This window comes from Pezoporus flaviventris, unplaced genomic scaffold (genome assembly GCF_033815535.1).
Source record: "Pezoporus flaviventris isolate CSIRO_AGI_PZ_B2104156 unplaced genomic scaffold, CSIRO_AGI_Pfla_v1 ptg000013l, whole genome shotgun sequence".
NCBI lineage: Eukaryota > Metazoa > Chordata > Aves > Psittaciformes > Psittacidae > Pezoporus > Pezoporus flaviventris.
The window spans coordinates 28352504-28377451 of record NW_026892561.1 but is presented as its reverse complement, the minus strand read 5'-3'; the positions used below and the strand labels follow the sequence as shown (position 1 = coordinate 28377451).

The 24948-nt window shown below is 38.4% G+C and overlaps 1 protein-coding gene across 14 annotated transcripts in view; it reads left to right on the top strand.

Annotated features, from left to right (window-relative positions):
* Positions 1-24948, top strand: part of NAALADL2 (N-acetylated alpha-linked acidic dipeptidase like 2) — a 494729-nt gene that overhangs the window by 295308 nt on the left and 174473 nt on the right. For all 14 annotated transcript variants that reach the window (XM_061452509.1, XM_061452508.1, XM_061452511.1 and 11 more), the window contains one exon: positions 3460-3579. In XM_061452509.1, the coding sequence (XP_061308493.1) occupies positions 3460-3579 (120 nt within the window). The remainder of the gene's footprint in view (positions 1-3459; positions 3580-24948) is intronic.

Genomic DNA, 24948 nt, shown 5'->3' with positions numbered 1-24948 from the left:
AAGCATGAGTTCTCTTCTGTTTTTTGACAGAATTATCCTACCAAAAGAAAGTAGTTTCTCAAGTATGGGTAGTTGGGGGTGCAGTATTTTGCTTTTTAAAAAACTGGCATGTGTAAAATCATGTCGTAAACATTTCTGAAAAAGAAAGAAGAGAGAATTTAATTTCCATTTTTGGAGGTGTTAGGAACATTATGAAATTTAAATGGGACTGTGCAGCATAAATGGACCGTTGTCAGTTGATTTTTGAGAGGGTAGCACTCTTTGGATTCTTTAACATTATTCTAAAGCTTTTTTTTTTGGTAGCGTTGCTGTGCTGTATTTGATCAGATGTTTTAAGTACTGCAAAGTATTTTGCTTTGTGTTGAAAATTTTACTCATGTATTCGAGTAGAAATGAAGGGTTAGAAATAATCCTTAAAATTATTTTTTACCTATTAGGGTCTGGACTGTAGTGCCAGAATATTGTGACTTTCTTCTCAACTCTTCCTGTGGGTTATTGACTTTGTTTGGCAGAGGACAAGCCATGTGTAGTTTTAGTCAAGAAAAGATATTACTCTTTTTTTTTTTTGTCATTTTAAGTTAGATCTGAGATTAGCTGTGCAAACCTCCAGCTGCTGGGCTATATGTGATGCTACCGGGGTGTGATAACTTACTTTGCTAGATATGTGCAATATTTTTAGCCATGATTCCACAAAAGGTAAAATTAAGGGTCAAAGACCTTTGCTGAGAAGAGAACTGCTTCAAAGTTACAGTGAAATACCAGTGTGCAAGTGCCCTCAGAGTTGGACAGATGCATAGGTCATACTCATTTTCAGGCAAGTGCAAATGAAAGACTTCTAATATATTGAGCTTTGACATACTCTTCATGTGGAAGATGTGTAATGAAAGCAAGCATAACTCTTTGTTATATTATATCCAGCTGCTTTTTATATTGTGTAATGACTTCTTACATGTACTCTCAATGTATGAATGTATGAAGGGACTTACTTTTAACATTTGGAGCAAAGAACATGGTTGACAGAGTGTTTGGGGCAGCAGGGAGTCAAGTTCTGGTTCTCCCATAATTAGAAAAGGAGTTGTGCTTTTTTAGGGCCTTTTATTCAGCCTGCTCTTATGGAGCTTCTATGTTCCCTGTGAAAGACCAGTGAATAGCTCTTGAAGATGCAGTTTGTGTCCATAAATGAACTAAGAACATCCAAGGGTGGTTGATAAATGCATTAATAATTGTGCAAACATGTAGTCCTGTTGTTTACAGAGCAGTGGATAGCATCCTGGAGGAGCAGCTAGCAAAAGTGATGTGAAGCAGCACATGAATGTAGATGGGCAGGGATCTCATTTTCACACAGGCATGCTGTAGAAGTGGATAGTTTGATACTTCATTATGTTACATCTTTGTGTATTGATTTTGCCTCAGGAAAATTCAATGTAGTTTCTCTCATATGAATGATGAAAGCTGTGATTTTTGCTTTGCTTGAGGGTAGATTGAGAAAGGCATTGGGTCCAAAGGAATTAGATTAGAGGTCTCCCAAGAAATCAGCCTGCATATAACCTCTCAAGCCATAAGCCTTTTGAGATGTTAATAATTATTGCACTCAGGTGTATCTACTGAAATATCTGGAGGTAGAAATTAAAATAAAGCTGAGACCTAGAGAATGAGTAAAATTTGTGTGTATTTCAAGGAAGTATACGGGTTAATACACTTTTCCTCATCTGAGGTGAGCTCTTTCTAACCAGATGAATGAGATGAGATAAAATATAAAATATAAAATATAAAATAGTTTCCTCTAGTATAGAAACTTCCTCACTTGATTTTTTCATACTTTTCAAATAGTATGATCACATGGGGGAAATTATTTCATCCTGTAGTCATAATTTCAGTTTTCTTAAGAACTGGTTTTCAAGTTCTTTAAATGTTTTATATATTTCAGAAGAAACTCTATGAAGTACAAGATTTTCTGTTCTTACACTTCAGTATTTGGTGTTAAATCTGATGCTTGCCTGTTCAAGAAGTGTTTTATAACTTTGGATGACCTTTTCTAAATATTTTGTTTATACAGTACTTATGACACGTTGTAGTCTTAGAAACTTGTTAACTTGAAAATTTAAAAGAATACATTTAAGAAGAAGGCAACCTTGGCAAAAAAATTGTATGATTTCAACTTAAATGTTGAGGTGCAAACTCATACAAAATATTCAGCTACAGTTGTATAAGGGTAAATACTTTCCTACAACACCCGTGTTCAGGAATCTAGGAAAGTTTCACACATCCTACATATCCAGAACAACTGTTGCTAGAATTTAAACAGTTTGTGTAGAGATGCCCAAAATCAGAACTGTTGCCTTTGGCAATGAATCCATACTCGTTACCAAAGCTGAACTGAAAGAGAAACTTTTCCATTTTGTATTGCTCCTGTTATTTTAATTTTTGAACACTCATGCAGCGTTATTGTGTCTTCTTATATCTGTGTTTTATGTGAACACAGTGGAGGGATTTAGATGTTCCAGAATGTCCTCGGTGGTGTCCTGAGAGTTGTTATGACATTCTAAAATAATAATGTACAAGCCTGATTATCCTTATACTTGGTTTTCACCATAATTTATTGCTAGAAAAATGTGAGAAATGTGCCCTTGATAATTCTTAAATTAAATATATATTTATTTATTTATTTTTTAAAAATCCTTGAAAACAAGTTTTCATGTGTTTTTCCATCACTGCTGATGCGCGACATTTACTAATAGCTTAGACGTTAACTACATATCCTTTCAGTGTCTTCACTGAAGAGCTGAAGATCTTCATGCTCTAGAAGCTTTTCATTTAGTTGGAAATGACTGTAAATAATTTCAAAATATATATAAATAGGGAAGCTTACGTGTCAGAGAGGTGCAGTCTGTTTACCACTATAATTATCTGAGTATAATGCTTGGATAACTGATGGATTATGCAAAGATACTTCAGTAGTTAAGACTGTTCAGGAATTACATGAGACCACATAATAAAGCTTCATATTGATAGAGTTTATATTATCGATATGTTTTGATAAGTGAACAGTATAATTGTTCATTTTCTGAAATGCTTTATAAGAGTCTGATTAAGGAAGTTAGCAGATGTGAGTTAGTATCCCTTACATGGTTTAAAATACATTCCTGTAGCTAATGAGGGGGAATTCTCATCCAAACCAGGGCCACTTATTGTAACTACTGGCAAAAAAAAAAAAGTTTTTTTTTGTCACAGCTGATGAATTTTGCATGAAAACTGCAAAGATACAAATTCATCTGTGAGATCAAATTCTCAAGCCCTTTGTTATGACAGCTTTTTCTGATCAGGAAATGGGGGGGTTAGGTAATCATAGAACTCTGCTCAGGTGCTTGTACTTATGCATACAGCTTAGTTTCTGTGGAATGAACACCCTCAGTGATGCATGGTTATAGGTTTAGCCCTACTTTTGTCTTCTCTTTACAGGCAGAGCTTGTTGATGTACAGTATGGGACTGTGGCAGACTTGATCCGGATTCAAGCCATTACAAATGTGACCAAAAAAATTGCACTTTTGAAGCTAGGACAATCACCTTTGCTTTATAAGGTTAGTCGAATGCTTGTTGCACTTCAGTTGAATTACTTATTTGTACTTTCAGTTTCAAGATACCAAAACAAAGACATTCCCATTCTATCCCAGTAAGTCAGGATTTACTGGCATTCAGATTCTTCCTTAATACTAGCCACTTTGGTCTGTGCTGCCTTTTATGTGTTACAGTTATTTATTTTGATGCATATCTTAAGAGTGTCCCAGTAGTATTTTCTCTGGATGTACTGTAAGCCTTTCGGTAAATAAAGAAATCCCTAAAAGAAGTAAATAACATGAGATGGGGGCTGGGGGGTGGGAGGGTGAAGAGGGGAAGGGAAAAAGGATGAGGGGAATGTGGGGAGGAGGAGGGAGGGAGGCAGCTGAGGTCAGGAATAGTTTGATCTGTGTATGCTAAAAATGTACATATAATTGTTTATATTGCTTAGTCTGCTGGCTGTAGTTTGGGCATGCTGTGAGAGGAGGCAGAGCACAGTATGTGTTGAGTCAACCTCAGGCTTTTGCAGGTCTTTCCAGTTCCATCAGGCTGTGGCTAAAGCCCAGCACTTTGGGCCTTGATGCGGGTATGCTTCTGCCAGCACTGAGACTGTGAGGTAGTAACCAGAAGTGTACACTACAGGAAGACTAACACTATTGTTTATGAATTTGTTTAAGAAATTGAAAGGTAACTTGATACAGTCATGACATACATAAATACATACAGCCTTGCTCTGTGGAGAATTTGCCTTTGACACCTTGGTTCTTTCTGCTATCCTTAACACCTCAGACGGACAAAAGGGACTAAGAGTTGGAAAAGAACATGAACTTCTGTGATGTTTTCTGCTGTGTAAACTGTAAGCAGACTGCCATGCTTTCCCCCTGCCTTTAATGGTCAGTCAGTCCTGTAAATAGGATTTACTGGTCTATGAATGTGTTCAGATAATAATAATATGTGAATAATGAATGTGTTCAGATAACAACAAGTTCAGAACGAGAAACATATTTTTCTTCCTTCTCCTTTGGTTGCAGTTGTGTGGGAAGGGATGTCCATGGCTATGTGTATGTGTCTGTAATTTCTCCTCCAACTCCAGCGAGTGCAGAGATGGAGCTCACTAGTCTACTTGAATGTTAGACATCATAGGCTCAATGTGTAAACCACATTTCAACTGCAGTGTCAAGTAACTGCCAACTATTGAAAATATTTTATAAACAAAAGTGCTGTTTTGCCTTTCAGAAAATATATTAGTCCAATAAATATTTAATTAATTCATTCCCAATTCATGAAAGCAATTATAAAACAACAAGTGACTCCAGATCTTGGAATTAAAAGAATCAGGATCTGCTCTGTTGGCCATAGAAAGCACAGTTGAGATGATGACACAGATTCAGAAAATAACCCCTAAAATTTTGTTCTATAATAACAGTATTTGTCTTAATAAAAGTGCCATTTTCAACTGAGTAGCTTTAGCTGTTTATTTAAATTATTTAGATGCAATTTAATTACACCCATGAAAGGTCAGCTGTCACTGTTAGAACTTGGCTGTTGTGCATTATTTCCAGCAATAGATCTCACACTGCATTTCACCACTGACAACGAAATAGCAATCAGGGCTTATATAGTAGGAATTTGATAAAGATGCAAAGGTTGCTGTAATAGCACTGTCTGAAGTGTCTGTGAGGTGGACTTTTTACCAATTTGTGTTCTCTATGCACTTGCTATGTCTAAATTAGGAAGTAATGCCACCTGAATAGTAGGGAAAAACAATTGGTGCTGAGGACAAGGGTCACCTCAGGAACGTTTAGTTTGGGTTGGCTGTAGTCTCATCCCAGGAAGTAAGTGCAAACCGGTGGATTAGGTGTGATGGCCACATTTTTGGTGCTCATTTGCTATTCCAAAAGGATCCGCAGTCTGTTACATAATATGAACCAAAGTGTGATATGCTCAAGAGATTGATTTTTTGAATGCATGCTCAGGGACTGAGCTAAAAATACAACTCCCCAGACCTATGTTTTATGTTCTGCTACTCTGTTACTCACACCTTCCAGAGCATAGACTGAGGTATGGAAGCTTTCCCTTTATTTAGTATTTCTTCTATTTGAGGTTGTAAACAGTTTTGTTTTCTTGGTTTGTTTGTTTGTATGATTGATTGGTGGGTTTTTTGTTTTGGTTTTGTTTTTTGGGGGGAATGTTTTTTTTTTTTAGGATATAAACTGTGTCTCTTTAATTGTGAAATAATTGTAAGCTTTACTTTTCTCATGAGAAAATATGCAGTAAGATATGAGAAATAGGTTATTTTACCATAAAGAATATTAGAAGTGAAAGAGAAAGATTGCCATAAACAGCAAGACCTGCTGGTTTAAATGGACACAATCTCTCTCTACTGAATCCACGTTTTGCATCATTTTCCCCCTAATGTTTATGTTCCTGTACTTACTGAATCTCAGATTTCTGTTCCAGCAAATACACCCCTCTCCCTTTATTTTCTTTACCTCCTCCTTCCACGTGTTTGGTTTCACATCACATTAAAACAGAGTGGTAGCTCATAACAGAGCTGTCACTATATATTGTTACTGGTTTTCTTTCTAATTTTGTGTATTTAACTTGTATTTTTTTTCCCCATTTTAATGTCCTTTAATTTCTTGTTATTACTTTATATTATGCAAATATCTCACTCTCTATTTGGGTCTGATTTTTATAGATCCTGCATGAGCTTTCATCTTCATAACCATGTTTCTAAACTTGTCTCTGTTTCAGCTTTCATTTTCCCTTGCATGTGTATGTTTTTTGCCTTTCTTTTACTGCTTGTTTTTCACGTTTCCCCTATGTTCCCCTTTTGTGTTTTTACTTTGCCTTTTTTTTCATCTCAACTCTTCTTAATCTCCATATTGAGTCCATTGGAAAAACCCTGAAAGTAATACTATCTGCTGCTGGCAGAAGACTTACCATGAAAAGTTAACATTTCTTTACATCACATTAACAGAAAGAAGTATGTGCTGATAGAAAACAGCTTCATGTTGAATGGGATAATTTGTAGAAACAAGCCCAAGTGATGGAAATTTGAATATCTGAAATAGTTACTGTATTATTGACAATATTTTTTGCTGTAGAGATTTAGTTTGATGTATTATGGAGATTGAATAGGGTACAAAATTAGGGAGAGCATCAAGGTTGAAAATAATTTGGAGCTTCTACTTTCAGTCTGTCAGAATGGGCCCATCTCTCATACCTTCTGACACACTGAAAACAACAGACAGGGTTCAGAGTAATGTGGAAGTGGAAGAGCAAGAAGGCAGGGAGTGAGTGAGCAGCTGTGTGTTTCTGAGTTACCAGCTGGGCTTAAACCACGACATCAGGGAATTTGAAGCAGAAAAGCCTGAAGTTAATGTGCTGTTAGAATATGCAGTTGAATCCTTAATGCGAGTAATTGTGATTAAATTTGGTAAGGATCACAAATTTAAGCTGCTTTGTAAGAATAAGATATGTGGAAATCTGACCTTTAGTTATTTTTGTAATTGAATATGTTTTCAGATTTTGTTGGGAGTGTTGTGTTTCTGTTCCACTGACACATATGTAATGTAGTGTCTGATAAGGATAACAGGAGCAGCAGCAATGGCAGGGAGCACATTTCCTAGAGTATTGGCAGAGCCACGCAGACATGTCTTGGTCCCTTAAGTTGAACCTTTTCAGATAAAGAATATGTTACTACAGCCACATGGTAGATGCCCCATCCCTGGAAGTGTTCAAGGCCAGGTTGGATGGGGCTTTGAGAAACGTGGTCTAGTGGAAAGTGTCTCTGCTTGCGGCAGGGGGTTGAAACTAGGTGATCTTTAAGATCCCTTCCAACCCAAACAATTCTATGATATGATAAATTACCTGTCTAAAAAGAAAGAGTAGGGACACTACCTTTATAGCAAAGTATCAAAAGAGTGTTGACTTTGGGGAAGAAAAGGAACAGGCAGAGCTTACATTGCTGTGATTAAAAGGATAAAAATGGATATGTATTAACCGATGTATATATCAGAGTGGAGTAGAGGCTTAGAAAGGGTTTTTACCATTGATACGGCACTCTTAAGGTCAGTAAGGGAGCAAGACTGTCTCTTATAAAATTAATATTAAAGGTGGGACGAAAGAATGGTAGAAATGCTTCAAGGGCTGGAACAAGTTACAGTATGGCAAGGGCAGAGTCTTTTTCAAATGCAACTAAAAGGTTTAGGAATTCACTGCTTCCAGCACCTGGAGTGACAATTTCCTATAGGAATACAAACTAAACCAGCAGTCTGAGCAATGGAGCATACAGGGAGTACTCATGTTGTACATTAACTTGGCATAGCCATGGTGCTAGTAATTTCTGTCTCTTTAGCCAGAATAATTCACAGTGCTGAGTAACTGACAGAAGGAGAAATTTTAAACTACTATGCCTACTCCTAAAGGGATCTTAAAACTAATCTGAGACACTTAAGAGAGCTGGGTTGTTTTTCAATAAAGAGGGCACTGGACTAAGGAAGAAAAACTTGAGGAGAAAGCTGAATTGAGACAAATCTAGAACATAAGTGAAGCACAGCATTTAGAATGGCCTACCATAAAAAAGGTAGAATATTTGCTTCCTCATGCCTTCTTGTTGAAAGTAACTGCCTCCTGGTGTTCTGTCTATAAGTAAAATTTGTGTTTTGGTGGAACTTGGGTTATTGGGATCACTGGGGAGATTCAGTAGCCAGTTACGTACAGGATATCAAAGCAGACTCCCTGGTGTCCTTGAATCAGGAGGATCTATAAATGTGGGCAAAGGTGATGAAATTTCCGTGATGTGTAACACCTTCTTGAGAAAGAGCAACTTGAATTGTCTGCTGTGTTTGTAGACAAGAAATGTATTCTTATAGTATAAACTATGTGGAGAAAGAAAGATTGATGTAACTACCTCGCTAGCACTCAGCTTCTCTGCCCTAAAGCTTGTTGGAGTATCTGCAAGCACATAAAAGAAGCCATAGAAGGCTTTATTTCTGGGGAGGAGGCTTTTCTGTTCTGAGGAGATCTGCACTGTCTGGAAATACCATCACCAGATTCATTTTTTGAAAAATGATGCGAGTCTTGAGCATGATTAAATCTCTTGGGGTTGGGATTCAAGAAAAAGCCATAATTTCTATCCTAAATTAACTTCTAATAGAGTAACAAAAGCCCTGAAGGCCACACCACTTCATCTTTAAAATGTTCACATATTAACGTCCATTAAATGAAGATGTTGTTCTATTGTGTAAGTATCTATATTTATTTTAATAATTTACTGCCTTCATAAATATTCATAAAATTGCTTTTTAACTGTCATAAACTTTAGAAATGTGAATGCTTGGATGTTTATACAGAGGTTATTGGCATATTGGCACTTACAGATAAGGATTTACTAAATGAAAAATATTAAAGATTCCCAGAATAAAGGCAACTTGCAAAGAGACTTCTGTTTAATAACTGTGTTAGTTTTAAAAAGTTAACTTAGGAGTAATTAATTTCACTTTTCTACTTGTCGACATTGTTTATTTCTTCCCCTCTGGTACTTTTTATGGCTATCCCATATAACTGCGAAGATTGCATTTTAAATCTCCATTTAACTGTGACTTTCTCCTTCCATCCCTTCATCCCTCTTTATATATATACACACATGTATGTGTGTGTATATGTGTATATATATGAATATTTATATACAATATGAGCATATAGATATTAAAAATTATACTGTATAAAATCAACATTTTTTAGGGAAGTTCAACACTTTATACTTTTTATTATTAAGGACACTGACATTTGGTTGGTGAGTTTTGGTGTGTTTTTTTTTGTTTTTTTGGTTTTTTTGTTTGGTTTGGTTTCATTTTTTTTTGATTGTTTTGTTTGTTGTGGTTTGGGGTTTTCTAGGTTAGAATTTTTTCCAAGGTCCCTGAGTCTTTGTATAACCATTTTTCATGGGAGTAATATGGGATTTTTAATGATATTATGTCCCCTCTCAAGTCCCTTCTTGAAAATTTGAGCCATAGGTATAGGTAGTATGTGTAAAAGTTTAAGAAGCCTATAGAAGAGTACTTGGGGATCTGGATCTGATGGAGATTATGTAGTAACACCCTCTTTAATAGCATCCTGTTTCTCAGGTTCTAATTTATTGTCCTCTTAATATCTCATCTTGATTCCCAAAATCTGGAGAGTTCCTCTTGAATTACCCAAGCTGAGTTCAGATTGATTGATAATGGTGTCGTGGTTTAAACCCTAGCCAGACAGCTTGTTCACTCACTCCCAGTGAGTGGTGCCAGGCTGAGAGCAACCGAGGGCCCCCCGCCCTCCCAGGGGTCTCCCCTTCCCCACTCCCGGAGGAACGGGGAGGAGGATTGAAAGAGTGCAACTCCCACGGGCTGAGACAAGAACACGAAACACAACTGCTACTGCTGAACCCAGGACAAATGGTCATATCTGTGGAGGCTGCTATTTAGCCAAATTATATTCCTACAAAAATGTACTAGTTCTTACTTTGGCTCCAAGGAATTATTAGCTGCTTTGTGTTTCTTTTTCCCTTGGCATTGTCTCCCCTGAATTGAGAATAGATTCACTCCTTCAAGTCAGTTTCTTTTATTCCTACCCTTTATCCTTTTTTTTTTTCCCCAGAAAAGATCAGATTTAGGGTTCTTAACCTTCTCCCTCATCAACTAGCTGCTTTAATTTGTTCAGCCTGCAAAAGCCTTCATTTTAATTTCTTCCTCTTCTTCCTATGTATTAACAATCCTGTACCAAGGCCTTAAAAAAATTTAGTGGGCAGTAGTCTATATCAAAGAGCTGTTTATGTAACTGATGTTTCACACTGCCATCAATCCTGTATTTTGAGTTATTCCTTTAGTCACCTCTTCCTGATTTCATGATGCTTGGAATAATGCACAGGCTGTTTTGCTCTTCAGTGGTGACAGAGAAAATTTGTATTTGTTTTTGATGAAAGGTTTTCCCTCTTCTGACAGTGTATCGAATTTAAGAGATTGGTGTATGTAGTTTTCACTTATATTCCTCCTGCTTTGACTAATAGTAATGCTTTCTTTTCCCTTTGAACAGAAGGAATGAGCCATAAGAGCTAATTAGAAAAGCCTGGAGACACCCTGCCTTGGTATCATAAATCTATTCTGTGTTGGGGTGACTAAGAAATCCACCCCCAGCCCATTGAGTGCACATACCCGATTTATCACTTATTGCTTCATCCTGAGGTCATATTTTAAATTTTTATTGGTAAACCTAGTTTAAAACATAGATTAAAAAAAAATGAAAGTACCAATTATACTTCCCCCCCTCCCCATGTGTGAGGTACTATAGGAATGAAAATGATATTGACTTGAGAAATCTATTGTTAATGAATAAAAAAAAAAAAAAAAAAAGAATCAGAAGAGTGGTTTTGTATTGCTGATTGGAACCAAATGATGCTGAGCTCTATTGTTCAGTTTCTAGAAGGCTATTACTACCCAACATAATTTAAACTGAGCATGTCAATTTAGCTCATACTTAATCCAGCATTTGAAGGATGATGTACTGGGATTTGTAACACCTAAAAGTGAAACAGTGCCAGTGCACTTATAAATCCAATCTGTATCTGTCCAGATGAATATGAAATACTTGACAAAAATTTGCTCTCATCCCTTTAGTCAAATGCACTGCAGTAAATAACAGTAGAGTGAGAATTCCTTCTCTACGTAGTATAAATAGCAGAAAGTAAGTTGCTCTTCTAAGCAGTAAAAGAATATGTAAGGGGTGGGGTAGGAGAAAAGCAATTGATGTCTGGAAGGAAGCGTAATTATAGCAAAGCTTGTCAATATTCTGAAGTAATTAGCCTTTTGTTTGCATCAGTAAAAGGACTTTTGGTTATTACTCATTTTCTTTTTGATGGCTTTGTTTCAGTGAAAGGAGAAATGTGCTATTAGCAAACAAGGGGACATGCCAGTTAATGAGCAAAAGCAAGTACTTCTTATTTATTCTAAATGTCTGATGCCACAGAATTTTCCCTGAATGGTTTGAGAAGTCATTGCCATTTTGCAGGCGTACGTATATTCCCAACTGTAGTTCCTGTTATCTCTTTACTGAAGTCCTGCTCCTGAATCAAACACTGAACTCTTAGTTATTTGACTGGGTACATAGTCCTGTTATCTCCAGTAGCACTGAACACTTAATTTTCTCTTGGGAAAATAATTCTAAATATTCATATACTCAGTTGGGTGCTTAATTGCACATTCTCTACATATATTAAATTCATCCTTTGAAAAATTAGGCTAGCTCCCATTGTGAATTGCTATTTCCTGATGGAAGGGCTGACCATTTTATAGCAGGTCTCTTAGTACAGTAGGCTTAAATTGAGTGAGACAGTAAGTGGCTTCCATTCAAAAATGGAGGATGGCTGACTCATAAAAATTTCATTCTGGGGTCTTCTCAAACACTTGTCAGATTTTAGAGGTATGAAACCCAAGCATAATTTTCTATTCTGTCAAGCTTAAAAAGAGTAGTAAATGCGATCATCCAATTTACTGTCCAAGTGCTATGTCCTGACCAATGGTGCAAACTTAAGTGAAATGACTTTACTGGGAGGCAATTGTTTTGAAGCATAGCTGAGTGAAGAAATCCATTGCCTCATTTGTACCTCAGAGCCCTAAATCCACACAGCTGATCAGCTGCTTGTGTGCAGGGCAGTAGGAGGTATCTTACACACTTTGAATTTCCATCCTAAAATCTAAACATTTTAAATATGCTCTTTCTGCACATACTTCTTCAAGTGGCCTTGGCACTTTTTCTGCTGCTTTTATAGGAAATTATAGGCATAATTTTCTACCCAAGCTGCTAATTGAGCTGCCCTTTCAAATTAGTTGAACTTGGACTTCAAAAGAAAGTCATTGACAGACAAATTATCTGGGTGGATTTTTTCCCACATCATGTAGTTTGATTTCAACAACAGCCAAGAAAGTGAAAAAGCAAATGGAAGATACAGGAGCTATGAGTAGAGATGAAGAGTGAATATATAAAATCTCGTCTTGCCAGAACAGATCTGTCCTGTGGTGCTTTGAAAACACCATCAACTGGACGAGGTGAAGCAATACAGTCCATGCCATTAATTTTCAGCGCTGCCTGCTTGAACAGCTCTGCAACGGATAAAGATCAGTACTGCACATGCTGGTTATTTTATATTTTCTGAAATAGTGAACAGAGGAAAGGTCGTCTTTCTTTAGGCAACAAGTGGTTTAGAAATTCTTCCCTCATTCTGTAGTGGGTTTGAATTTATGGCATGTTCTATGGCATGTTCTAGGTGCATTATTTTATTAAGAAATTATGACTATTGTGTGGCCTTTTAATGCTCTTTTAATTCTTCTTTTCACAGTAGATACTTCTTACTAATCAGTTTGTTTACATGTCTGTGAACTGATTTGAAAGGTATCAAATGTCTTTGGGTTTTTTGTTTTGTGGGTTTGTTGTTGTTTTTTTTTTGTCATCAGTCCTTTAAAATGCAGCAAAGTTAACAGAGTTAAGGGAAAAAAAAAAAAAAAAAGGTTCAGATACCCAGACAGAAACAACATTGAAGCTGGTTGTACATTGGTTTGATTTGCATTTATTCTGCATGGCTTTAGACACTCGTGTGAGTACTGGTTCGCAAAATCAGCACTTGTGATTTATGTATGAAAATCTGAATTCTGCCCTTTCAAATGTACCCGTAGTTTGCATTGTGGACAGAACTTTGAGTTGAAACGTGGTCTTCCTGAATGCTGATAGGCAACATTTTCATTGGCATCAGTGGAACTAGTTTTTTATACTTTACATTCTATAGCCTATGAAATTTTGTATTATTTTCCTTGGTGTTATTTGATGCATTCTTTTCAGATCCTCTGTAGTTGGATTTTATGGAACGTGGGTGGATAAAACATATAACTGCTTGTCCTCAGGATTTTCAGGGGTCTCGGATCTCAGGAGCTTTTACCATTACATTTTTCTGTTTCCTCTTTCTTTGTATAATGCTGAAGAAGAAGAACACCGAAGTAAAAATTTCACTTTTTGCTGTTGGGGTGTCTCGATGCCTGTGCATGAATTTGCAAATTAAAAAAATAAGTAAATCCTTACAAATATACTTGGCGTCCTTTTTGCAAGTACAGCAATAGCCGCTTGGAATATTTTGTTTCAATTGCCAAAATACTAAACCGACCTTCTGTTCAGAAGGCAGTTCTTCCACAGTGAACAGATTTTCACTTAACATGGAAAGGTTGTGCATTGCAATAGGAGAGCTCAAGTATTTTAATTTCATCTTTAGGTCTAAGCGAATGGTTCACAGACACCAACACCCATCACAAAGTTATATCTGTCTTGTTTTCTCTAGATCTAGCTCTAATGGCAACTTGCTTTAATTTATATGTTATCCTAGTATATTCTTATGGGGTTTAAGTGGGTTTGAGGTTTATGAGTGTTTTTTTTGTGAATTTATTTTGTTTGGGGATGTGAATGTGTGGTGTTGAGACTCTTTTGTTTGTTTGTTTGGTTGTGCCTTTTTTTGTAGTATTACATTTATTCTAAGCAATTTTCTGAGATCTGTTAATTTTCCATATTTGAAGTTAGAGTTTTGGTCATTCATGGTGATTGTTGTTTTTTTTAAAGTTGGTTTTAATGTTTTTTGATATAAATGGTCTATCAAGGATATTGCATACAAAAAAGATTCCTGACCTACCTGATGTTTACTGGGAGACAAAACAAAAGGTGTGTGATCAGTCGCTGGAACCTTAAATTAAAATTGGTGTGGTCTACTTTCCTAGAATGGCTTAGGTTGCATATAATAAGTAAGAACAGTTTTCATTAATAGTTCCAAATTTCACATCACCTATTTCAAATTTCTCTAAAAAATCAGGTTCTTCATCAGATTAAAGAGCCCACCAACTGAACAAACCAAAAACCTCATGTTGTTGATGATTGCCTTGTAATTCTAAATAATCATAGTATGTGTGTGGGCTGAGATTTGTCAGCACAGTATACAGTTGTGGCTGGATACAGGTAATATTTTAGATAAAGGACAGAGAATTTGCAGTTTGTGAAGGTTGGAGGAGTGCCTGCACTGACAGTCAAACCTGTTATTTATGTTTTCCTCCTGTAAATTATTATGCAGGCATCATAAGAGCTCTTACCATGCAGCCTCAGAGGTGACCTTGAGGTGACCTAGAGAGACCACCTTTCAACAAGAAAGAAGCATATTTTTCACTTCTAAGTCAATATTGGTTTTCCTTAGTGTGGGAATTGACTGTATGGCTTTTTATATCAGTATTCAATTATATGTGATGGTTTTATGGTATAATATGTCCATCGAGGAGCTGACCTGCCAACTCATTTCAGTTAGGCCTCCAACTCTAATCTCAGAGGAAATACAATAATGTTTAATCCACTTAACCACCTATGTTCCATTCCTGTTTATCATATTATAGAGTATGAGGAAAAAATGGCAAGTTCATATCTGCTAGTTCAGGCCATTCTTGGATTCCAGGTTTAGGAAAACATTATGACAGATTAGAAATTAATTAGTCCTGTGCCTGTATCATTCTACTGCTGTAGAAATTACTTTCTCGCAATAATCATGTATACCCTCTTAATTTTCCCTCCTAGCATTGCAGTTGAATCACATAAATGTGTGATACATTGCATCTGCTGTTTCCAGTGTCAGATAAATTTTGAGGCTTACTCAGGGTTTATGGGCTCTTACTGTATCTGGCAATGAAGTTCTCTTCATGGTAAGGTGCTGTGCATGTACCTTAAAAAATGTCATACAAGGAAGACATTTGGAATGCATTAGGAGAATGGTGACCTCGCCTCCTTTTCTGCCTAAGAACAGTGTTTAGCAACCCATTCAAAACACTATATGTATTGAAAGATCTATTAGACTAACTATCCTATTTGCAGAGTGCTTCACACATTGCATTGTGGCCAGCCTCTTTAAAAGACAGCTGTTGCCCTTGCCAACAAAATAAGGTTGGAAGGATGATACAGAGTGAAAAAAGAAAGTACAGATGTTCTTACTACAGAGTACTTAATTTACTTTTTTTTTTTTTTTTAGACTTTTCAGCGTAGGCAATTCATTACAGATTAGCTAGTAACAGCAGTATGAGATCTTACAAAACGCATGTGAGGCTGCTGAACATTGCAAGGACAAAATCTGGCATTGCTTTTTTTTTCTTTGAAGAGTAAGTCATTTCATCAAGGCATACAGATTCAGAAAATAAGGTTTGATTCTGACCTACCAAAGTGAGAATTGTTCAATGCTTTGGTGGCAGCAGTGGTAACAGGGCAAGAGTAGCTTAAATGTCCTATTTCTCTCTTTTTCTGTTCAGCAAGCAGACAGAATAAAACTTTAATTACATTATTTAATTTAAGGAAAACCTATACTTTAATGTGAAAGCTAGCTTGATTGTTAATATGACACAATTTATTTCTCAGTAGAGAGATAAGCTTGATGCAGTGACGTTTCTAGCATTCTTGCTTCAGAATACAGAAACACAGACTTATCTTTTTAAGTACATTAAAACTCACTTTAATTAATATAAAGAACATACTTAAGCATGTTGCTTAGTCTGTTTTAGAGGAGCAATTCTCCTTTAGCAAAAGAAGCCATATCTGAACTTTGTTTGAGTAAAACTCCCCTAAAATGATAAGGCCGTGTCCATCACACCCTACTGTTATTGTTGAAATACTGTTACCATACACTGTCACAGTGAAATGCACAGACAGTTCCTTGTCCAGAATGATCAGCTGCTTAGTCTTCTCTCAAGAAGTTTCTTATTGACCAGAAAAAAAATGTCTATCTTTTACTATGATTCTGTAACACAAGAAGTGTCCTCTGTCAGGCTGATAACCTCACCTGAGATGGCTTCTGCTTAGAGACTTACAAAGCAAGTACAAAGTAGGGGGGGGTATTGTTTTTTTTGGTTTTGTTCTTTTTACTTTGGTATACCTTTCCCCAAAACGGCAGTTATTATTGTTGTGATGTCCTGAAGTAGAGAATGTGTCTGCGCTGATTTAATTATCATCATGAATATTCCATGAATTTGTGTATTTCAGTACTGAGTTTTTTTATACTTACCTCTACAGTATCTTGTGGCAATGAGTTTCACTATGTGCATACTTAAAATTTTTGATATAAAATTCCATATTTGGAAAAGCATCTGTTTAAAACTCTAGTAATGCTTTATTACTTATTACAAAACAAAAATGAATATAACAACCTACCCACAAAATACTCCAGCTTCAGTCTACACATGAACAGACTGGAGTAAATGATACATTTCTGAGAGTACCAGCTACATGCTAAACTTTAGCCTTTGCACCTTAAAGGATCACAGAAAGAGATGTGCTTTCTCCCTTGGCCTCAAGATTAACAGATGGTGTAGTAAGAACTATTAGTGCTTATGAAATCTGTGCTCCTTAAATAGTACCCAGTTAAATTCTAAGCTGCTTTTTTGAAATTGTCGTGGTTTAGATCCTAGCCAAACAGCTTGTTCACTCACTCCCAGTGAGTGGTGCTGGGCTGGAAGCAATTGAGCCCCCCCCCCCCCCCCAGGGACTCTCCCATTCCCCACTCCCCCAGGGGCTCTCCCCTTCCCCACTCCTGGAAGGATGGGGAGGAGGACTGAAAGAGTGCAACTCCCACGGCTTGAGACAAGAACAGTCCAGCAACCAATGTACAGTACAAATCACCACCGCTACCACCACCGACAGCAATGATAAGAGAAAATAACAAGGGAAGAGAATACAATACCACCTGCCGAGAAACAAGTCCGACCCAGAAGCCCGTGTCCAACCAACAGAAGGATCCTCTGAGAGACCAGGCAAGGTGGACAGCTGCTCAATTTCCTCAGTTTCCAAAGCAGCAATACCAAAAGCCCATCGGTACCCTTTTGGGTCTTTGAAGTACCCTCTCTTGAGGTAGTTATGCCAAGGATGCATGGAGCCACTGGACCAGTCACAATAGGGTGCCTTTGCCATTCCCTCCCAGTCAGGCTGATTTCAGCCTCCAGTACAGTCAACTCTTGGGATCCTCCTGTTACTCCAGAAATATAGATGGGTTCCACCCCTTGACAGCTTGATGGCATCAGGGTACACTGTGCACCGGTATCTACTAGAGCTTTATACTTCTGTGGGACTGCTGTGCCAGGCCATCTGATCCACACAGTCCAGTAAATCCGATTGTCCCCTACCTCCACCTGGCTGGAGGCATGGCCCCTCTAATGGTCATCACAGCGTTGGACACTTAAGTCGTGGTGAAAGGGATTATTCTTCGTTATCACAGGGGCTGGAGTAAAATCAGCTCTTCCACTCCATCTGGGAAACTGCTCATCAGAGACTGAAGCCGTAGCTCTCATGGGAGGATCAGTCTTGGCCCTTGCTCCCCTCTTCAATTCACTCACCCGTTCCTCCAAAGCTGAAGTAGGTTTTCCATCCTACTTTGTCATGTCTTCTCCGTGATCCAGCAGGTAAAACCGTAGGATAGCCCATGGCATATACCTCCTGTATCTCCTCTCTCAAGCAATAGGACGCCTTTTGTTAATAGCTGAGACGTGTGTTGGTACACGTGAGGAGCTGGATAAATCAGATACATCGTCCCTCAATTGTTTGAGGTCCTGGGACAGTTTTTCCACAGCTGAGATGATGGAAGGGGTGAGATTGTCTTCAAACTCTCGGAGTTTATGAACCGTTTCATCCACTGTTAGTGGTACTGTGTCATTCCAGATTACTGTTGCTAATGAATGGGCATATGATGACGGTGCATTCCGTGTAAGTTTTCGCCACATGGGTCGTGTACATTCAACTTCATCTGGATCTATAGGTGTATCCCCGTTATTCGGCTTGATGTGATAGATCATCTCTACAATGGCCGATTCCCTCAGAGACTGGATGCCTTTGTCTGTAGTAGTCCACTTGGCTGAACGACTCATAACGTCGTCCTTGTACGGAAACCTTTCTTTCACAGCTGCCAAGAGCCGCCTCCAAAGGCTGAGGGACTTTTTCTCTCTTGCAATTGCTTTGTCAATTCCTCCTTCTCTAGCAAGTGATCCCAGCTGCTTGGCTTCTGTACCTTCTAGTTTGTGACCATCGGCCCCATTGTCCCAGGATTGGAGTAACCAGGTGATGATGTGCTCCCCTGGCTGATGGGTAAAATCTTTTCGTGTATTCCGTAGCTTGGTTGAGGTTTGAGGTTGAGAAGTTGCCTCTTCTTCTTCTTCTTCGTCATGTGATGATGACTCCTGATGAGATGTTAGACCTGGTGGTGAGTACATTCTTTCTTCATCTTGCTTCACCCTTCTTGCCTCCTTTTTGCTTTTTCTCGTGCGTACAGGGGCAACTGATATTGGTATGAATTGGTCCTCTGGTTTGGCTGCAGTGATTATCACTGTGGTTTGAGTAGCGACTGTACTTGTTGCTGGGGGTGGTGCAGCTGCTGTGCTTGGAGCTGGAGTAGCCGCGCTGTCTGTTGCAGTTGAAGTTTGAGTAGCTGCTGTACTTGCCGCTGGGGTAGCTGTGCTGTTCATTGCAGCCAAAGTTTGAGTAGCGACTGTACTTGTCGCTGGGGGTGGTGAAGCTGCTGTGCTTGGAGCTGGAGTAGCTGTGCTGACTGTTGCTTTGCCCTCAGATCTACTGACATTTTTTTCCTTTTGAAGGTGCTGGATAGTGTTGAACAAGGCCCTGTAAGCGTAGGCCAAGCCCCAGCACGTTGCCATGATTTGTCCATCTCTGGTATGGCCAGAATGGCCACACACCTCATTTAAATTCTGGATTTTGCAGTTGTTTGGTGCTGAAATTCCAAAGTACTGTAGGGGCCCACTGACCTAGATACTTACCCATACTATCCCACACACCCTGCCACTCATGACTGTCCAGCCTCAGGGAAAATCTCTTGGTCCTCCTACATCGTCGTTTGACCCCAGACAAGACCCAAACCTGACTCTGCTTAACTCTTGAAGTCAGTCGTGGGCAAAATACACTCTGTATGCATGCCAACATGGTGATCCCCATCACAATCAGCAAACAAGTCTCAACAGCATTAAAAGGCCATTCAAAAACTTCGAAACTCTTAAATGATGCTGTAAATGGTCTGGGGGGATGACTAGGAGGGTAAAAGAATGTCTCCTTCACAGGTTGACCACCCAAGAAGGAGAAAAAAGATGTGTAATTGCTAAGCACTTCTGTTATATACCTCCCAAAGTATAAAGGTGGTGACCACACTGGGAACACAAGCCAGATCAGTTTCATGATCAATGATTCTATTGTATTACAAGTCACATTACCATGAAGTACAATGAGACAAAAACCTTAGCCCAAGCCCCACACTTGAAAAACACTAATACAGCAAATACCGGATGGAAGTAAGATACGATATACTGAAACTGTGAGATCAAGAGGAACAACTTTGAGAGCCAATAAATCAGCATTGTGATGAGTGACTATTAATCCAGACAGATCTATTGTTATCTCAACCCTTCGGGCCCCACGTTGGGCACCAAAAAGAACTGTCGTGGTTTAAACCCTAGCCAGACAGCTTGTTCACTCCCAGTGAGTGGTGCCGGGCTGGAAGCAATCAAGGCCCACCCCCCCGGGGCTCTCCCCTTCCCCACTCCGGGAGGGATGGGGAGGAGGATTGAAAGAGTGCACCTCCCATGGGTTGAGACAAGAACAGTCCAGCAACCAATGTACAGTACAAATCACCACTGCTACCACTAATGACAACAATGATAAGAGAAAATAACAAGGGAAGATAATACAATACCATCCGCCGAGAAATGAGTCTGACCCAGAAGCCCGTGTCCTTCCGGGTAACTCCCTGTTATCCCCCACCCCGGGCATGACGTGCTGTGGTATGGAATACCTCTTTGGTTAGCTTGGGTCAGGCGCCCCGTCTCTGCTTCCTCCTGGCTTCCACTCCTCCCTGGCAGAGCATGAGCCTCACAAAATCCTTGGTCAGGGTAAACATTACTTAGCAACAACTGAAAACATCGTTATTATCAGCACTGTTCGAGGCTGAAAGTCAAAAGACAGCTCTGCACCAGCTACCAAGAAGGAGAAACATGACTGCTACTGCTGAACCCAGGACAGAAATGAAGTTGGTGTCTCATGGCCAAGGTGTGTTACATGATCATTTGCCTTTGAAGATGTTTATAAGTACTGGGAAAAAAGACATCTTTAGTATTGCATTTATCGTAATCTATAAGTGCAGTCCAAGAGGAAAAAACAAAAAAAAAACCAACAACAACACAATCAAACAAACAAGAAGACCCAAAGCACAAAAAACAACACTCATCCAAAAAAAAAAAAAAAATCAACAAACCAAAATCCCAGAAGAAACATATTTAAAGATGTGTATCTTGTCCTCAGAGAGGAAACAACACTTCTTTTGTATCTGCCAGTGTTGACGTACGTGTTTGGAATGGCACTTTGTTAAACGTTTCAATCACTTTGATTACAGATGTTATGCTTTCATTTTGGAAATCAGTTTACTAATAATTATTTTGGGGCAAAGCTATATATCTTTTATCTTAAAATGAGCATATGTCAATACAGTAGTTAAAGCCATCTTTATGCTGATGGATAATACATGATGTTTATTGCTTTATGAAATTTAGAAGAAGAATGATATGAAGTGATAATGTCAGTAATACAAGTGTAATAATATATGGCTTTAAATTTTTACAAAATAGAATTCTTGCACTTATTAGTTAATTTCTGTATTGTAAATGAAGTTGAACAGCGCAAGCTGCATATAGACCTAGAAAGCATATGGCTGTGGAAGTTAATCATTGAATAAATAAGCAATATACCATAATTTCAGCGCTTTGAAAGAATGGAAATACATAGAGGGAGGAAATGTCATAGGCAAAACATTTTTTAAGTAAAAAATAAGTATGTTCTCTGAATTCTTATCTTCTAATATGTACTTCATCTGCTACTTCTGGAGGTAAATAAAGCAGCTGTTATCCTATTATTAAAGGGGGGAGGGTGTTGTTTATTGCTTCAAAGGATCTGCTTATTAGCACTTCATCAGCATCAGTACATTTCAGGTCTAACTTCTGCACAGTTATCTGTGTGACCATATTGGTTCATACCTTTTTTTTTGCAACCGTCTCAAAAGCGGGGCTGAGTGAGAGCAATTGAAGAGAACTATATCCATCACAGGTACTTAAATTCAGAACTGTGAGTGCAATTGAGTAAGTGGCTTCAGAGGATTTCTTAGACTTTTTACCTTCACCTGATCTCTAATCTCAGGTGTGTACCTCTGCTGCCTTCCTGTTCTGGGAAGTCAGTGATCCAAAGTACCTTTCTCAAAACCTTGTGTCTCAGAGTCAAAACATTTCAAAGAATAATACAAAACTTAATTTTTTTTTTTCTAAAAAGCATATTACACAGCCCCCCTCAGTGTATAACAGACAAATAAAAATAACTTTATTTTGTAGTGGAAGAGCCAGCAGAGTAAATAGGTTAATCCAAGAAGATTGATCATTAGTTGACAGTGTCTTCTGGAATGTTAGAGCTATTTTATTCCAGAGATCTTAGATAGTGAGCCTGGGACTTAACATCAATGACTATGAGATGCAATTAATATAAATGTTTCTAAGACAGACTTCAAACTCAGCTTATTTTATAATAATGAAAGATTATTAGAGTTGAGCTCTGTTAGAAGAGGCTTTTACTATCAGAGCTGCCTTCTAAACTCAGTATCTTCATGGAATGTCACATGAACACATTCTCTTTAGAAATCTTGTCTGAAAGTGCTGGCAAAAACTCAGAAAGGTAAATTAGATTTTTAAACTCCTGTCATCCTACTTTAAGTATCTTAACAGATCTACTTAGCTATTTGGTGTTTCTTATTGGCTTGCAGACTATTGTTGGAAAGATGGTTATTAATTAATTAGTTTCCCTGTTAGTCTAAGTTGTCTCTACTTCTGCAAGTCACTATTCTGTATTTACTTTGTCTGTTTTAGGATTAATCTTTAGTATTTACTACCAAAAAGAATCCTAATGTTTATATGTGTATTAAATGTTTTCCTATCTCCTGAGAGAATTAGTTCATTGCATGTAGAAACATAAAATCATTTAGGTTGCAAAAGACCTTTAAATCATCAAGTCCAACTGTTAACCTGGCACTGCCAAGCCCACCACTACATCATGTCCACATCACAGTATCACAGTATCACAGTATGCTAGAGATTGGAAGGGACCTCGAAAGATCATCTAGTCCAATCCCCCTGCCCGAGCAGGAACACCTAGATAGTGTTACACAGGAATGTGTCCAGGGAAGGAGACTCCACAACCTCCCTGGGCAGCCTGTTCCAGTGTTCCGTCACCCTCACTGAGAAGAAGTTTCTTCTCAAGTTTAAGTGGAACCTCTTGTGTTCCAGTTTGTCCCCATTACCCCTTGTCCTATCATTGTTTGCCACTGAGTAGAGCCTGGCTCCGTCCTCGTGACACTCCCCCTTTATATATTTATAGACACTTATAAGGTCACCCCTCAGTCTCCTCCAAACTATAGTGACCCAGCTCCCTCAGTCTTTCCTCATAAGGGAGATGCTCCACTCCCCTAATCATCTTTGTTGCCCTTCGCTGGACTCTCTCCAGCAGGTCCCTGTCCTTCTTGAACTGAGGGGCCCAGAACTGGACACAGTATTCCAGATGGGGTCTCACCAGGGCAGAGTAGAGGGAAAGGAGGACCTCTCTCGACCTACTAACCACCCCCCTTCTAATACACCCCAGGATGCCATTGGCCTTCTTAGCCACAAGGGCACAGTGTTGGCTCATGGTCATCCTGTCGTCCACTAGGTCCCTCTCCCCTACACTGCTCTCTACTGTCACATCTACATGTCTTTTAAATACCTTCAGGGATGGTGACTCTATCACATCCCTGAGCAGACCTTCCAATGCTTGATAACCCTTGCAGTGAAGAAATTTTTCCAAGTATCCAATCTAAACCTCTCCTGGAGCAAGTTGAAGCCATCTCGTCTTATCCTACTCGTTACTTGGGAAAAGACACCGAGACATTAAAGGTTAAAAAGCTTGACTACTATTTTCTTACCAATTTTGAGTTTTTTGAAATTGTGCATGTTATGTTGGTGTAAAGTTGGTGCAATTATGTGCAGACTTAGACAATGATTTCAATAACAGTTAATATTCTAAATATCATGGAGGTAGTTGCATTTTCCATTAATAAATGATGCTGTGTAACCCTGAACTGGCTTTCTTTACCAACTCTTTGACCGGTTGTAAGCAATGGTAAGTACAAAGATTAGTTGTCACTGCCAATCCGTCACCACAGAAAAGGAAATAATGGGTGTGAACAGAAATTTCTGTTTGTGCTCTTTTCAGTCCTTGTCTCACTTGCAAAGATGTTGCACAAGAAAATGCTTGTCTGAACTTGAAACTATTCCCTGCTTTTCTGTAGATCCCTATGTTGAGCTAAAAGCCAGGGGATGTGAATTGTCTTGTGAGTCAGACCATTCATTCATTGCATGGCCTTGCATTATAGCGTTGTTTTGTGATTGAGCTTTTATTTGTGTTTTTGTGGTTTGGTTTGCGTCCCCTCCCAGCTAAATTTGTGTATGCTTTAGACTTCTACTGATAGTTCTGTCTCAAGAGAAACAGTGGTGTAACAGAAATTGACTGATTATGAGTTTCATTGTATTTTTTTTTTTTCATTCATCTGCAAACTACAGTATTCTGTATGTGTCATAAGTAAATTCAGTGGAGTTCCAGGGGCTGTAACTGGTGCTAAATCATTTCAGTGGGCCCATTAGAAAAAACTGTAATTATTTTTATCATGCAGTGTTTCATATGATATTTTTGCTTTCCTTGCTTTCCCGAAGAAATTGTCCGAGAAAGACAAGAATGACTTTACTGTGGCTGCTGTCATTCACTTAATTCAGGAGGAGAGTGACAGGGAGCAATGGTGATGCTAGTGCATCTTTCTTAACCAATCTGTGTATGACCTTGTTCTGGTATTTGGGTCTTCGTTTCCTATTCACTCCTTAAAAAAATATTTATGACAGTAAGTTGGACATATTTTTCACATTTTATATTTTTCACTGCATTTTTATGACAAGGCAAGGGCATAATTTTAGATTGATGTTCTAGAACTAATTGTATATTAGTGTTGTTGGAGAAGACCTGGGAGTTGTGTTTAGTGGTTTAGAGTGGTTTAGTTGTGGTTTGTTGTTGATGTTTTTTCTTACTGGTCGTGAATTAATTACTTTGTAGGGCTTTGTGACTGGTGACTGCCAAGTTAATGCAACTGCCATCCCTGATCTCATCAAGTACTTCAACCTTGGACCTCCTTCGTGTAGCTCTATATTCTATTTCATTTTGGTGAAATGGGCTATTTAGTAGGTCAC